Source organism: Alosa sapidissima, chromosome 16, assembly GCF_018492685.1.
Source record: "Alosa sapidissima isolate fAloSap1 chromosome 16, fAloSap1.pri, whole genome shotgun sequence".
Taxonomy (NCBI): domain Eukaryota; kingdom Metazoa; phylum Chordata; class Actinopteri; order Clupeiformes; family Clupeidae; genus Alosa; species Alosa sapidissima.
Genome location: NC_055972.1, coordinates 728,195 through 744,106, shown reverse-complemented (window position 1 = coordinate 744,106; position 15,912 = coordinate 728,195). Strand labels below are relative to the sequence as shown.

The following is a 15,912-nucleotide window of genomic DNA, read 5'->3' as shown; positions in this document are numbered from 1 at the left end:
CTCACTATTTCTAAAATGCATATACACCGATTTCTGAAGCGTCAAGACACTGATGACGCCAGATAACGGCCCCAATTACAAGCTGAAAGTGATTGAGGCCGAAAAACAGTAGGCGACTAATCTTCATGTTTTTGAGGTTCATTTGGCGCGTGGTAGATTCATGCCACAGACTCGACAAGGCACAGCGTTGACATGATAGCTTAGGCCACACCCCTTTCAGGCACAACGTTGTAAATCACCTCTACCTTTTAACATTAGCTTATGTTACAAATCAAATCCAGGATGTAATGTCAGATAGATAACTGTTTTTTATCTCACACATTCTCTGGAATTTAAGCACTGAAAGTTAGTGGCATGCTCCCTTTGCTAATCAGCTAGTTAATGTTATAATAATATTAACCAACCACAGGAAAATGCAGGAAACCTGAAGTGTAGCCTGAAATAAAGTTTAATTTGTCATAATTACCTCACCAATAAAATACAATCTCACAACTCATCACAACTAATTGTGGATGATGCTACATGGCTTCACATCCCTGGCATAATGAAGTCAGAAAGATAACGGCAAGTTTACTCTGACAGTGAGGGTATGAAGGGGGAAGTCATGTGTTCTATTTGTAGCAGAAATAAGGTGACCACCAACCAGGCTCTGAAAAGGAGGACAGATTGTGTTTAAAAGTGAGGACACTTTTCAGGCCAAAATTCCTGAGGGGGGGCGGGGGGGTTATTCAGTGCCCATGTTAACAGGTTAGAGCAGCCACGCTGCCTCCATCATATCCCTGCGCCCATGTTAACAGGTTAGAGCAGCCACACTGCCTCCATCATATCCCTGCGCCCATGTTAACAGCAGCCACGCTGCCTCCATCATATCCCTGCGCCCATGTTAACAGCAGCCACGCTGCCTCCATCATATCCCTGCGCCCATGTTAACAGGTTAGAGCAGCCACACTGCCTCCATCATATCCCTGCGCCCATGTTAACAGCAGCCACGCTGCCTCCATCATATCCCTGCGCCCATGTTAACAGCAGCCACGCTGCCTCCATCATATCCCTGCGCCCATGTTAACAGGTTAGAGCAGCCACACTGCCTCCATCATATCCCTGCGCCCATGTTAACAGGTTAGAGCAGCCACACTGCCTCCATCATATCCCTGCGCCCATGTTAACAGCAGCCACACTGCCTCCATCATATCCCTGCCTCAGACGTGGCTCAATGATGCAACCGTGACCAGCTAGAGAATAGTTTTTCCACACTTCCACTTTTTCCACTTGACGCAAGTAGTTGTGTACAGAAATAGGATGACCACCAACCAGACTAAAGAGGAGGACTAGTTGTGTACAGAAATAGGATGACCACCAACCAGACTAAAGAGGAGGACTAGTTGTGTACAGAAATACATTGAAATAGGGTGACCACCAACCAGACTGAAAAGGAGTAGTAGTTGTGAGGACAATAATGAGGACAAATTTATCAAAATGAGGACACGCCCCGATTTTTTGTATGTTCCATGTTGTCCCAAAGTTCCATGGCCAAAATTCAAGCATGTTTAACTTTGACCGTGGCACGCTGTAAATCATAGCTATTTTGCAATGAGCCCAGCAGCAAGCACAACACAAATCAGCGCTAAACAACGGCTGTTAGTTAACACTGTCGTTGTGGTGACCCTAGACAAACAACGGCTGTTAGCTAACACTGTCGTTGTGGCTAGCTACCTAAGCTACATGTCAGAACATTTATGGAATGAGTCGAAAGAGAAAGTTATGGTGTTGTTGTTACTCGGTGTAACCACGTTTATGTTTCATAAATACACCAACAGCCGATGCTTAACATTATTTTACTGTTGGACGCAACGTTAAGCTGGAAATTTAGATGAAGGATCACTATTATTATATATTATTATTATATTGACTGTCTACTGTATGCACAATTGCACAATTTCAACCCATTTTTTTGCTGCTCTTATTTCTTCACTGTATGTGCCTTCTTATTTACTTTTTATATTGTTTAATTGAATGTTATGTTTTTGTCTGTGGACCTAATTGGTAAAATGTCTTGTCTCCACCGTGGGATAGTGGGAAACGTAATTTCGATCTCTTTGTATGTCTTGACATGTAAAGAAATTGACAATAAAGCAGACTTTGACTTTGACTTTGACTATTTGGCTTTCCTTTATTTAAAGCGATGGTTCGGAGTAATTTCACCCTAGGGTCCTTTGCACCATGACCCCGAGCCAAACACCCTCCCAGAACTTGTTTTCCCTTGGTCAAACCCTGGTCGAGTAGCGCTGTCAGAAACTGATGACTTTCTGCAGGCGCTTATGGAACCAACTTAGGAGCTCGTAAATGACCCCACTAATAATGCCCTGAATGGTACCAAACTTCTACAGTAGTACAACTATGTTCTGTACTCATAAAACGAGGCATTGGAAAGTTTGTAAGTACACCAGGAGTTTATTTAAATAACACTTGCCTGATGGCTTCTACTCTGCTGCTATCTACTGCTGTGTCGACGTTACTTCTGTGATTTGGGAAAAGCCCGTAAAAGTCCTGGCAGGAAGCGATTACATCAAAGTTTTTTGGTATATCCAGTTTTTAATATTTTTTTCCGAAGTGTTTACAACTTATGCGGCCTTACATTGTACGATTTTGGTCTGTTTTCACAGTCGGAGACTAAATTTCCAAAGTCGGACAGAAATCATGGGAGTTGTACTGGAATCGCGGCACGCTCCTGTCAACTAGATCAGTGTTTCCCAAACTTTTTTTCTGGGGACCCACTTTTTAAAAATGACAGACCATCGTGACCCATCTCACTTCAGATCTAACATGCAACCTGCATGCAGTCATATTGTTTTAGGCCACAGGTTCTCAAACTTTTCTTCGGGGTATTCTTGCATGCTACGCAGTCGTCACTTTTCAGCATAGTAAGCTGTTCCTATATTTCTAAAGAGAGATGTTGTAGGCTACGTTGCGTTGCAGACAAATGGACCCATAACACCGTCAATTCCTATGTAAACATAGCAAGTAACTCAAGTCGTTATATTGTAGCCTATTTGTGGAGGTTTCTTTATTTAGAAAGTTGAATCCGCATTTTCCTCTGGAGTTAAACGTTTGTTTGTAGGCCGTATACCAAGGCTGTGTATTGATGTTGTGGCAAGCTATGTTGTAAGAATGTGAAATGAACAAATATCGGAACAACAGGCTTTTGCGCAATAGTCAAAAGATAATACGCCTTTATTGTAGCCTAGTAGAGTTTGCGAGGTGGAAAATGTCCATTTAAATAGTAGGCTAATATAATGCACTGTTGAGCGTTTTAAATCCGAAATAATAAGGAATGTGAGGAGGTTGCTTTAACTTTAAAGATTGCATCTACAATTGAAACTATCTACAGCCTATGACGCAAATTGATTAGCCATGTCTGGTATACGGATGTCTGCTTAGTTGACTAGATTTTAATCGGTCAAGTTGAAGAGCTGGTGTCCGTTAATGATTGTGCAAATAGGCTGATTCATGTCCCTTGCATTTTGCAACTGCGAGGTCCATGGCAGGCGCCCCACAGAAATGTTTCATTTTGCGAGTGAGATGTCCACGCTGTCCCTTCTGCGATGCGTTCGCCCCCAAGTTTCAGAGCTATTCTAAATGCAAAATTCCACAGAGGGATGTGACTGTGGTAAACTAACTATATCCTAATAGAAAACTGATAGCTTTCCTGGCTAAGTTAGGCCTATTAGACAACATAAATTGTGCTGACGACCCAAATAAAATCTCCTGCGACCCACCCGTGGGTCGCGACCCAGTCTTTGGGAAACACTGAACTAGATCGTTAAGTGTAAGGTGCCAATCTTAGCGGTTTTAAATCAGTCGGAGTCAGTCCTTTTCTAGTTTTGCCGTTACGACAATATCAAACATGTTTGATATTATCGCAAGTCTTTCTAGTCGTGGCTCATGCAAATAGTGACGTGAACTATAAAAAACAATAGTGACCTCTCTCCAACACCAAACAGAAAGGGGCAAAGTAGGCAACAGCTGTAGCAAGGGACATGATGAAACCTATGAATATGATAATTTGTTATTTTGTTTCTTATACATCATTAGTCGGCTCTTCCACATGACAGAACAACTCTATATCGGTTAGGGATGTCACGCATGAAACAATGCTGCAGAAACACGAAAATATGACTGAGTTTAGTAAGCTATCATTTCAGTTCCTGTTCATATCTATTGCACGATGGGTAATAATTTAAAGGAATCTAGTTGCAGTCTTGTAAATAGTGACCCTGCAAGATCCCAAGTCATTGCAAAATCATAGTCTGTGACTTAAAACTCTATTACTTGTCTTTATATGTGAGAGGGTCTGAGACAAAGTCTGTCAGTGTAAGGAGGGCTTTAGTGTTAACTAATAATTGTTGCAAACTGGTACTACGAACAAAATATTAGTGCATTCCTGGATCTACATCCTTATGCATGCTTCCTGCCAGGACTTTTTCTTTTTTTTTTTTCATTTTTTAGAATATTGTGAAAAGGTTCAATATTGAAGACACCTGGTGCCACACTCTAATCAGCTAATTAACTCAAAACACCGGCAAAGGCCTTTAAATGGTCTCTCTCTTTAAACCGCACCCTGGAGAGGATTGTGAAAGAAAACTCTTTAAAAAATGTGGGGGAGATTCACAAAGAGTGGACTGCACTGGAGTCAGTGCTTTAAGAACCACCACGCACAGACGTATGCAAGACATGGGTTTCAGCTGTCACATTCCTTGTGTCAAGCCACTCTTGAACAAGAGACAGCATCAGAAGCGTCTCGCCTGGGCTAAAGACAAAAAGGACTGGACTGCTGCTGAGTGGTCCAAAGTTATGTTCTCTGATGAAAGTAAATCAAGGTCCCAGAGTCTGGAGGAAGAGAGCAGAGGCACAGAATCCACGTTGCTTGAAGTCCAGTGTGAAGTTTCCACAGTCAGTGATGGTTTGGGGGGCCATGTCATCTGCTGGTGTTGGTCCACTGTGTTTTCTAAAGTCCAAGGTCAACGCAGCCGTCTACCAGGACATATTAGAGCACTTCATGCTTCCTGCTGCTGGCCAACTTTATGGAGATGCAGATTTCATTTTCCAACAGGACTTGCCACCTACACACGGTGCCAAAGCTACCTGGTTTAAGGACCATGGTATCCCTGTTCTTAATTGGCCAGCAAACTCGCCTGACCTTAACCCCATAGAAAATCTCTCTGAGGTATGGTGAAGAGGAAGATGCGATACGCCAGACCCAGCAATGCAGAAGAGCTGAAGGCCACTATCAGAGCAACCTGGGCTCTCATAACACCTGAGCAGTGCCACAGACTGATCGACTCCATGCCACACCGCATTGCTGCAGTAATTCAGGCAAAAGGAGCCCCAACTAAGTATTGAGTGCTGTACATGCTCATACTTTTCATGTTCATACTTTTAAGTTGGCCAACATTTCTAAAAAAACTTTTTTTGTATTGGTTTTAAGTAATATTCTAATTTTCTGAGATACTGAATTTGGGATTTTCATTAGTTGTCAGTTATAATCATTTGAAATATATCAGTCTGTGTATAATGAATGAATATCATATACAAGTTTCACTTTTTTGAAAGGAATTACTGACATAAATCAACTTTTTGATGATTTTCTAATTATATGACCAGCACCTGTATGTGTCACATGTCACTGTACGGATTCAAATACGCCATCACTCAGTCACTTATTGGAAAAACACATTTCACTTTTGCTGTTCCTGTTGACCCAATAACGCGTATCAAACGTCTCTTTGGCTCTTGCAAGCCTGGGTTTTGTTATTTCCTTTTTCCTGTCGACACAGTAAAGAGAATTGTGCAAGAAGTGCTTAGAACACATGTGATCAGAGTTCTTGGTAGTTTCACAGTGATCGTGTATTTCTCCATTCTGTGAGCAGCCTTCATACTGAGCTTTACAGAGCTCCCAACGGTGTTGAAACTGCTCTTCCGCTCCAGTCAGCCTCTCAGTCGTGACTCACTGCGTTTTCAGCAAACTGAGAGCACTCGATCAGTGATATTGATGAGCCTGCAGCAGACTGAGAGCACTCGATCAGTGATATTGATGAGCCTGCAGCAGGCTGAGAGCACTCGATCAGTGATATTGATGAGCCTGCAGCAGGCTGAGAGCACTCGATCAGTGATATTGATGAGCCTGCAGCAGGCTGAGAGCACTCGATCAGTTATATTGATGACCCTGAGAGTACTGAGAGCACTCGGTCAGTGATACTTTTGACCCTGAGAGCACTCGGTCAGTGATATTGATGACCCTGAGAGTACTGAGAGCACTCGGTCAGTGATACTTTTGACCCTGAGAGCACTCGAACAGTGATATTTAGGAGCCTGCAGCCCTTAGTCACACTTCACTTTCCACTGGCCTACACATCTTTACACCCAATTCAGCTGCTCTCAAATTAGCCTCAGTAGGAAGTTAGATGTGTGATAGTCAGGCATAATGTAGGCTGATCTCAGCTGCAGCAGAGTCACATCACCTCAGTAGGAAGTTAGATCTGTGATAGTCAGGCATAATGTAGGCTGATCTCAGCTGCAGCAGAGTCACATCATGGTGTCATGTCGACCCAGCCTACAGGGGCGCTATGACACATACTCATGAGGATTGGTTGCAATTACTAGCAAAACAGCCACTTAGAGTTACATGTAGCGTGTTAAATTTACATTTATTAAAAGTATAAGTGTCAGTCATTGCAGTTACATATGCAGAACAATCGGATTAAAGCACCAAATTAGAATGTGGAATATTCCAGTTTTCATGCTAACCAATCGGATTAAAGCACCGAATTAGAATGTGTTATATTCCAGTTTTCATGCTAACCAATCGTATTAAAGCACTACATTAACCGAATCTTCATTCCAACTGAAATCGGAGTACTGGTTACATGACAAATGTAATCAAATTGAAATCAAATACCGCAGGTTATTTACTTTGATTTCAAAAAATTAAAAAAAAAATTATGTGAGATAAGAGTGTAATCAGACAGAATTTTGGATTTGCCCATCCCAGCCCCCGCCCCCATCACCTTGACACCATCAGTAATATTGAATATTGTGAATCATTCACACCAGTGCCGATCCTAGAATCTACTCGACCCTCCACACACACACAAACACACACACACACACACAGACCCTGGGAAATGATGTTTCTATTTCATATATTTTGGAATTCATATAAACTATTTTGTTTAGTCATGTATAGTCATTTATAGTATGTTCTGCATAGCAAAAATATTTAGTTAATATTTAACAAATCAAAGAAAATCTTTCTGGGATCATAAGTGTCTTGCAATGTTCATGTCTATGACTTTGGTGAATACTACACGAATGACAAACATGACGTGACAATGACACTAATGACACTAATGACAAACATGACATGAGCTAACATGCTAGTTAGCTAGAAGGAGCTCTCTCCAGATGCTCTCTCCAGATGCTCTCTAGAAGGAGCTCTCTCCAGATGCTCTCTCTGATGGTTAGCTAGAAGGAGCTCTCTCCAGATGCTCTCTCCAGATGCTCTCTAGAAGGAGCTCTCTCCAGATGCTCTCTAGAAGGAGCTCTCTCTGATGGTTAGCTAGAAGGAGCTCTCTCCAGATGCTCTCTCTGATGGTTAGCTAGAAGGAGCTCTCTCCAGATGCTCTCTAGAAGGAGCTCTCTCTGATAGTTAGCTAGAAGGAGCTCTCTCCAGATGTAAAAGTTTGCCAATAGGTTGCGTAGCCTATTTCTGAAATGTTGTTAAGCCCAACAGTAGGCCTAAATGAACTAAATTCCATAGCCTAGGTAGATTAGCAACACAAAGTTGTGAGGTGCAAGGCAGCAAATGAACTTAACATTAGCCTACTATCATTTGTCGCTATGCAGGTACAGCATCACTTCAACTAATAGCCATGTCTCGCTGTACTTATCACATGACAGCTTCAAGTGTGTGTGTGTGTGAGGAGAAAAGACACATAGACTATTGGAAGCACTAGAAGCATGCTTTGCACACACTGACATGAAATATACATCTTACTGCAAAACAACACTGTCATTTTTAAAAGTATCGATACTAATAAAATTAGGTATCGTGACATTTTTAATTTCAGGGTATTGCGATACTTTTGTAGTATCGGTGCACCATGCAACACTACTGAGTGCTCATTCATAGAAATGCGCTGTGGACGTGATGCTTTCCAGAACTGATTGAGGGAAAATGAGTTTTCACTCTGAGATAAGAGGAGTTATGGCCATTATGCCAGATAAGAGGAGTTAGCATGGCTATGGCCGCTATGCCATATAAGAGTTAGCTCGGCTATGGCCATTATGCCAGATAAGAGGGCGGAGCACGGCTATGGCCGTTATGCCAGATAAGAGTTAGCTTGGCTATGGCCGCTATGCCAGATAAGAGTTAGCTCGGCTATGGCCATTATGCCAGATAAGAGGGCGGAGCACGGCTATGGCCGTTATGCCAGATAAGAGTTAGCTTGGCTATGGCCGCTATGCCAGATAAGAGTTAGCTCGGCTATGGCCGCTATGCCAGATAATCTGTTGCTGATTATGCTGCATCTGGTCCCCTGTCTGTTGCTGATGCAGTTAATGCTGCATCCTGTCCCTGTCTGTTCCTAGATCCTGCAGATTAAGGTGAACCGGCTGGAGCACCTGGTTCAGCTGAAGGACCTGCGCATTGAGGACCTCACACAACACCTGGAGCGCTACAAGACCCGCGCCAAGCTCAGCTGAGCCCCAGTGAGCATGCTCACAATCCACCCCCTCCCATCTGAGCATGCTCATAACCTCCTCCCATCTGAGCATGCTCACAACCCCCTCCCAGAACCACATCTCATCTGAGCGTTCTCAGAACCCACCCTGCTCCCATGTGAGCGTGCTCAGAACCACATCTCATCTGAGTGTGCTCAGAACCCACCCTGCTCCCATGTGAGCGTGCTCAGAACCACATCTCATCTGAGCGTGCTCAGAACCCACCCTGCTCCCATCTGAGCGTGCCCAGAACCCCTTCCCCAGCCTAGAATCTTCTTCACCAGGACCAATCAGGGATTCCCACCTGCACAGACAATTAACCATGTTTCTCTCAGTATATGGACGCTCTTAGTAAAAATAAGTCTACAATAAAAAAAAAGACGCCTTTTATTTTGTAAATGTTGTTCAGTATGATTTCATGATTCCATGTTCTGTGCTGATAGCTCTTCTTAATTAGTTATGAATGTTTTATAATCTGTGTGTGTGCCACAATCAGCCTTAAAGGGGTGGTGGAGTAACACTTCATTAAAGGGGTGGTTCAGGATTTTGGGCATGGGACCTCATTTCCAAGTTAGCAAGTGTGATATTTATCAGTGGAGACCGTTTTCAACACGTTTCATCCAGTCCTTCTAATTGCAGAGTTCACAGTTGCTAGGCTAGCGCAAGTCAACGGTATGTGCTAGCCTGCCACTAAAGACAGTCTTACCCACTCCACAGTACACCCGAGGCAAATAAATTATAATGCCAGACTATCGATGTAAATGTCTGTGTTGATAGTTTTATTTCTAACATTATTCTATCCTTGCTTTTCAATGATCACATTACATTTTGAGGGACTGCGCCGAAAAGTAAACATAGAAGCGCACTCCAATGGGAATACCTAGTAGTAGCCTTGGTAATATCAGTCCGCCTCTGCGTTGCTTAAATGCCTACTACCAACTTCAGGGAACAAAGTATAACTATTGCAACGCGATGCGAGGGTAGTTGTTTTTCTTACACTATTCTATCAACGACATTTACATAGATTGTCTGGAATTTGCCTCGGGTGTACATACGGGTGTGTGGGTAAGACTGTTTTTAGTGGCAGGCTAACACATACCGATGACTTGCGTTAGCCTAGGACCTGCGAACTCTGCAATTAGAAGGACTGGATGAAACATGTTGAAAACGGTCTCCACTGATAAATATCACACTTGCTAACTTGGAAATGAGGTCCCATGCCCAAAATCCTGAACCACCCCTTTAATGAAGTGTTACTCCACGAATGTGTCTTTCTGCTGTCAGTGATCTAACCATGACTGCTGTGAGTGCTTGGTCTCTCACAGATCTAACCATGACTGCTGTGAGTGCTTGGTCTCTCTAGATGTTCGCTAATGCTCTGCATTCACCAGGCACTCACAGACTATTTCTGTTTTCTATTTCCATTGACTGTGTTGTTATGTGGGATGTAAGGTTAGTCACAGTTAGATCTAGAGATACTGCACTGTGTACTGCTCTGTGTGTGTGATTTATGTGTGTAGAGATATTGCACTGTGTGTGTGATTTATGTGTGTAGAGATTTGGACCGAGATACTGCTCTGTGTGTGTGAGTGTGTGTGTGTGTGTGTGTGTCACCCTGCCCCTATCCCAGTTGTGTGGTCCAGCTGAATAACACAAGTCTGGCACTGAGTGAGCGTTTGTCATGGCTTGGAATGCTGCAGTTTCAGATAGCGAGCAGATGAGTGGACGCTTGTTTTAAAACCCGCATGGGCATGTGTGCGTCTAGCTGTATCACCAGAACTGAAGGTTCCTCACAATGAGGTCCTTATAGCGGCAGCAGAAGTAAAGGTTCCTCACAATGAGGTCCTTATAGCGGCAGCAGAACTGAAGGTTCCTCACAATGAGGTCCTTATAGCGGCAGCAGAACTAAAGGTTCCTCACAATGAGGTCCTTATAGCGCAGCAGAACTAAAGGTTCCTCACAATGAGGTCCTTATAGCGGCAGCAGACACCCCACAGGAAGTTGAATTTGAATTGAAATGACAGGAAGTGGAATTAAATTCATGGCAATTCAAAGCAATTCCATTGACACAACAGAAAAAAATTGTTGAATCTCACATACAATTACGTTAATTTTGTAATTTAATAACATAATTTCATTACACATAACTAGTCACTCCACAACCCTGCATACACATAGATAATGATAAAATTCTTGAAATAAATTACTCCCTCAATGTTGTTTAATTAGTTTTGTTCAAAATGTTATTTTCATTTCAAAGTAATCAAATAACACAAAGTCGTTGTAAATGCAGTTGTCATTTATTCCAATGCAAAACTCATTGAGCAACACTGTTGCATCTAATTCTCAATAGCTCCTCAAATGTTTTAGCATTGACTCTGCACCGTTCTGGTCTGAATATCTTTCCTGCAACACTAAAGATTCTCTCAACAGGTGCAGAGGAAGCTGGTATTTGTTAAACGGCTCTCAAGTGAGGATTGTAGAGTTGACACAAACTTTTTATTATTTTATTACCGGTCATCTTCATGTTTTTGCTAGCATGCCTTGCGCCCCTGACACAAGGGCTGATGAGGCTGGAGGTTACTATTTTCTCAGCCTGGCATCTGTCTGGAGGCTCCTCAAAGGGTTCCAATACCTCACAAAGCTGGATTATGTTCCGCTCATGTGGTGTCAGGTGGCTGGGGCAGTGGAGCTCAGGAAGTGCCTCACTTGGAACACTGAGAACAGACCTCAGCCTCTTTAACTGGCTATTCCAGCGAGTGGCATTTGCAGGCTGAAGTTTAAGCCCTCCCTCTAGAGCGCCAGTAACCAGTGTGGACTTGCATCTCCTCTTCAACATTCACCACTGTGAGCTTCTCTCTGGTGGGAAGTAGAGCATCTCCTCTCTGCTGGGAAGTAGAGCATCTCCTCTTCAACATTCACCACTGTGAGCTTCTCTCTGGTGGGAAGTAGAGCATAAGCATGAGCTTCTCTCTGGTGGGAAGTAGAGCATAAGCATGAGCTTCTCTCTGGTGGGAAGTAGTCCATCTCCTCTTCAACATTCACCACTGTGAGCTTCTCTCTGGTGGGAAGTAGAGCATAAGCATGAGCTTCTCTCTGGTGGGAAGTAGAGCATACGCATGAGCTTCTCTCTGGTGGGAAGTAGTCCATCTCCTCTTCAACATTCACCACTGTGAGCTTCTCTCTGGTGGGAAGTAGAGCATAAGCATGAGCTTCTCTCTGGTGGGAAGTAGAGCATAAGCATGAGCTTCTCTCTGGTGGGAAGTAGAGCATACGCATGAGCTTCTCTCTGGTGGGAAGTAGTCCATCTCCTCTTCAACATTCACCACTGTGAGCTTCTCTCTGGTGGGAAGTAGAGCATCTCCTCTCTGGTGGGAAGTAGAGCATCTCCTCTTCAACATTCACCACTGTGAGCTTCTCTCTGGTGGGAAGTAGAGCATAAGCATGAGCTTCTCTCTGGTGGGAAGTAGAGCATACGCATGAGCTTCTCTCTGGTGGGAAGTAGTCCATCTCCTCTTCAACATTCACCACTGTGAGCTTCTCTCTGGTGGGAAGTAGAGCATCTCCTCTCTGGTGGGAAGTAGAGCATCTCCTCTTCAACATTCACCACTGTGAGCTTCTCTCTGGTGGGAAGTAGAGCATAAGCATGAGCTTCTCTCTGGTGGGAAGTAGAGCATACGCATGAGCTTCTCTCTGGTGGGAAGTAGTCCATCTCCTCTTCAACATTCACCACTGTGAGCTTCTCTCTGGTGGGAAGTAGAGCATCTCCTCTCTGGTGGGAAGTAGAGCATCTCCTCTTCAACATTCACCACTGTGAGCTTCTCTCTGGTGGGAAGTAGAGCATAAGCATGAGCTTCTCTCTGGTGGGAAGTAGAGCATACGCATGAGCTTCTCTCTGGTGGGAAGTAGTCCATCTCCTCTTCAACATTCACCACTGTGAGCTTCTCTCTGGTGGGAAGTAGAGCATCTCCTCTCTGGTGGGAAGTAGAGCATCTCCTCTTCAACATTCACCACTGTGAGCTTCTCTCTGGTGGGAAGTAGAGCATCTCCTCTCTGGTGGGAAGTAGAGCATCTCCTCTTCAACATTCACCACTGTGAGCTTCTCTCTGGTGGGAAGTAGTCCATCTCCTCTTCAACATTCACCACTTCAAAATCTGCTGTCTCATGCTGATCTTCCTCTTCACTTTCAACGAGCTGCATTGTTGGGAGGAGGGTGAGGCCTTCACCATGTTGGAGGCTTTATCAGTCACAATGAAAGAGATGTTCTGAATATTGTAATTTAGAAGAACATCCTCATAAATGTTACAGATGTTTTCAGATGTATGGCTCCCTTTTAAAACGCTGGCAGCACAGCATTACACTCTGCAACATGAAATCTGTAATGAAATGGCCAGTCATTCCAAAAAATGACTTCATTGATCGGTTTGACCAAAGATCTACCGTCAGGCAAATATGATGAGTTTTTTCCATCAGATTAATCAGATGTGATTTCACAGTGGCTGAGGGAGAAGGTCCTGGCATTGTGAAGGAGGGTTGGGCCAAATGCAAAATATTAATGAAATCCTTATTTTCAACAGTATAGAGAGGGAGGAGACCATTTGCAATAATATGTAACAACACTGTCAGTCACAGCAACTTGTCGTCTATTAGTTGCTGACCACTTAGAGCTGGAACTCGCTGGTTCAGAAGGATTACCATGATCTTCACTCTGGTTTGGCTGGATTGTGTAACCGCTGGTTTCGCTGTTTCAGAAGGATTACTATGATCTTCACTCTGGTTTGGCTGGATTGTGTAACCGCTGGTTTCACAGTCCATCAAGATTTCCGGATGTTTCTTCTGTTCTCTCTCTTTAAAGGAATACGCCACCCCTAGGCGAAATTGGGTCACTCCCCGCAGTCCTTAGAGTTGGAGGAGTGAGCCAAAGCATTTTATAGCCGACCCAGCCATTGTCCTAATCTAGAAACGGCCCGGTTATCTTTAGCTTAGCGTAGTCGCTGTAATCCGGAGATGCCAGCTAGCATGTTGTTGCAAAAGTGAATCAAATAACTCAAGATTTTTTATAATTATTTCTCGTAACCTGTACATTCACATCGAGAACAAATATCAATGCAAATTAACACGAAGGGATTTACTAGACCAATTTAGATTTGGAACTATTTTCGGGCATAGCACCGGCAAAGAACCGCTGCCAGGTGCAAACATCATGCAGCATCTGTAAACCCTCAACTTCCAGCAATACACCAGTGTGACTACCAAGTTCTCTGCTACTAGGCTGACACTGACAAGTGGGCTTTCTCTAAGAGTTCTAATGGCGATGAATATGGAAGATTACACGATAGACAAAGATGATGACTTCGACTACCAAGATCCAAGACCCTACCTTTTCGAACCTGAGTTCACTGAAGAGGAGTTGCGAGCTTTGGATCTGGGAAGAGAGGACGTTGCGACTAGTCAAGGCGAGTCGGATGAGAGAACGAGAGCAAACACGAACTGGTGGTGTGAGTGTGGAGTGTGGAAAGAAAACTGAGGACTGCAGGATGGATCATTGCTGAGAAGTCGTCGGTAGCAGTGACACAAGTGCGGTCATGCTCCTCTTCGGGAGTGTTGCCCACCATCGATGGCAGTATTTTATCCCACTCTGCACAGCACAAACACTCCATTTCAGTCGGCATGGGTTGGCACACTCCACACTCACACCAGTTCGCATCTGATGGTGCTGCTGTGTGCTGATGGTGTTGCATCTGATGGTGCTGCTGTGTGCGGATGGTGCTGCATCTGATGGTGCTGCTGTGTGCTGATGGTGCTGCTGTGTGCTGTGTTTCTCAGTCGACTGGCCTCCAGAAGGACTCTCCATCACCACAGGGCAGACACTCCGACCGCGTAAAGAACTCCCGTCTTTAATAACAACGCGTCTAAAAATATTAACCTCAAAGAGGAATGAGCCAAACTCTTTGGTCGTCTGCAGCCTGGTGGGTGTGTGTGTGTGTACAGTGTGTGTGTGTGTACAGTGTGTGTGTGTGTGTACAGTGTGTGTGTGTGTGTACAGTGTGTGTTGTGTGTGTGTGTACAGTGTGTGTGTGTGTACAGTGTGTGTGTGTGTACAGTGTGTGTGTACAGTGTGTGTGTGTGTACAGTGTGTGTGTACAGTGTGTGTGTGTGTACAGTGTGTGTGTGTGTGATGGTTCCTCTCTGTTGGCATGGGCTACAGAACGACTCAACTGTGGTCAGAGCAGATTAAACGAGTTCCCCATTCACACACACACACACACACACTCTCACTCACACACATACACACACACACACACACTCACACACATACACACTCTCTCACTCACATACACACACACTCACACACATACACACTCTCTCACTCACATACACACACACTCACACACATACACACTCTCACACACACATACACAAATACAGAACTAGCCTGGGTGACTAGCAGGAGCAATGCCTGTGTTTACCTTGTTTTGTTATGAGCGTGTGGGTCCTTGAATAAACACACTTGTAACTTGAAAGAGAAAGAGAATGGTCTTCATCTACTGGGTTTCAGCATTACACCTGATGAAAACAGGGAAACAGGGTGTTGTTCTCTACCATTGATAGGCTATTGCATCAAATACCTTTTGATACACTCAGTCAGGCATCCTCTCTAAGATGCGAAGAATTTGCAGACTTCTTCAAAAACAAAGTCATTTCTATAAGGGAGGCTATTGGTAACACAAGTAATATGTTTGATAGTACACCCAAAAACAACCCCCCAAAATTAAGGTTCTTTAGCACTATAACTCAATCTGAGCTTAGTAAAATTATAACTCAAACCGGCTCCTCAACATGTGTTTTGGATCCAATCCCTACTAGATTCCTCAAAAAAGTATATGATAGCTTAGCTCCCTTTATTCTCAAGGTAATAAATACCTCATTAGAAACAGGTATATTTCCAACTGCTTTTAAAACCGCTGTTGTGAAACCTTTACTTAAAAAGTCAAAAACTTGACCATACCAATTTGAGCAACTACAGGCCTATATCAAATCTACCGTTGCTGAGCAAAGTACTTGAAAAAGTCGTTTGCAATCAGTTAAATACCTTCCTCAACGAAAACAGTATCCTTGAAAAATTCCAATCAG

The 15,912-nt window shown here is 43.7% G+C and overlaps 1 protein-coding gene across 1 annotated transcript in view; it reads left to right on the top strand.

The window, feature by feature from the left end:
* Nucleotides 1-9,177, top strand: part of spef1 (sperm flagellar 1) — a 33,682-nt gene extending 24,505 nt beyond the window's left edge. Inside the window, exon 7 of the mRNA XM_042065800.1 lies at nucleotides 8,647-9,177. Within this exon, the coding sequence (XP_041921734.1) occupies nucleotides 8,647-8,760 (114 nt within the window). The 3' untranslated portion in view covers nucleotides 8,761-9,177. The remainder of the gene's footprint in view (nucleotides 1-8,646) is intronic.
* Nucleotides 9,178-15,912: the final 6,735 nt, after the last annotated feature.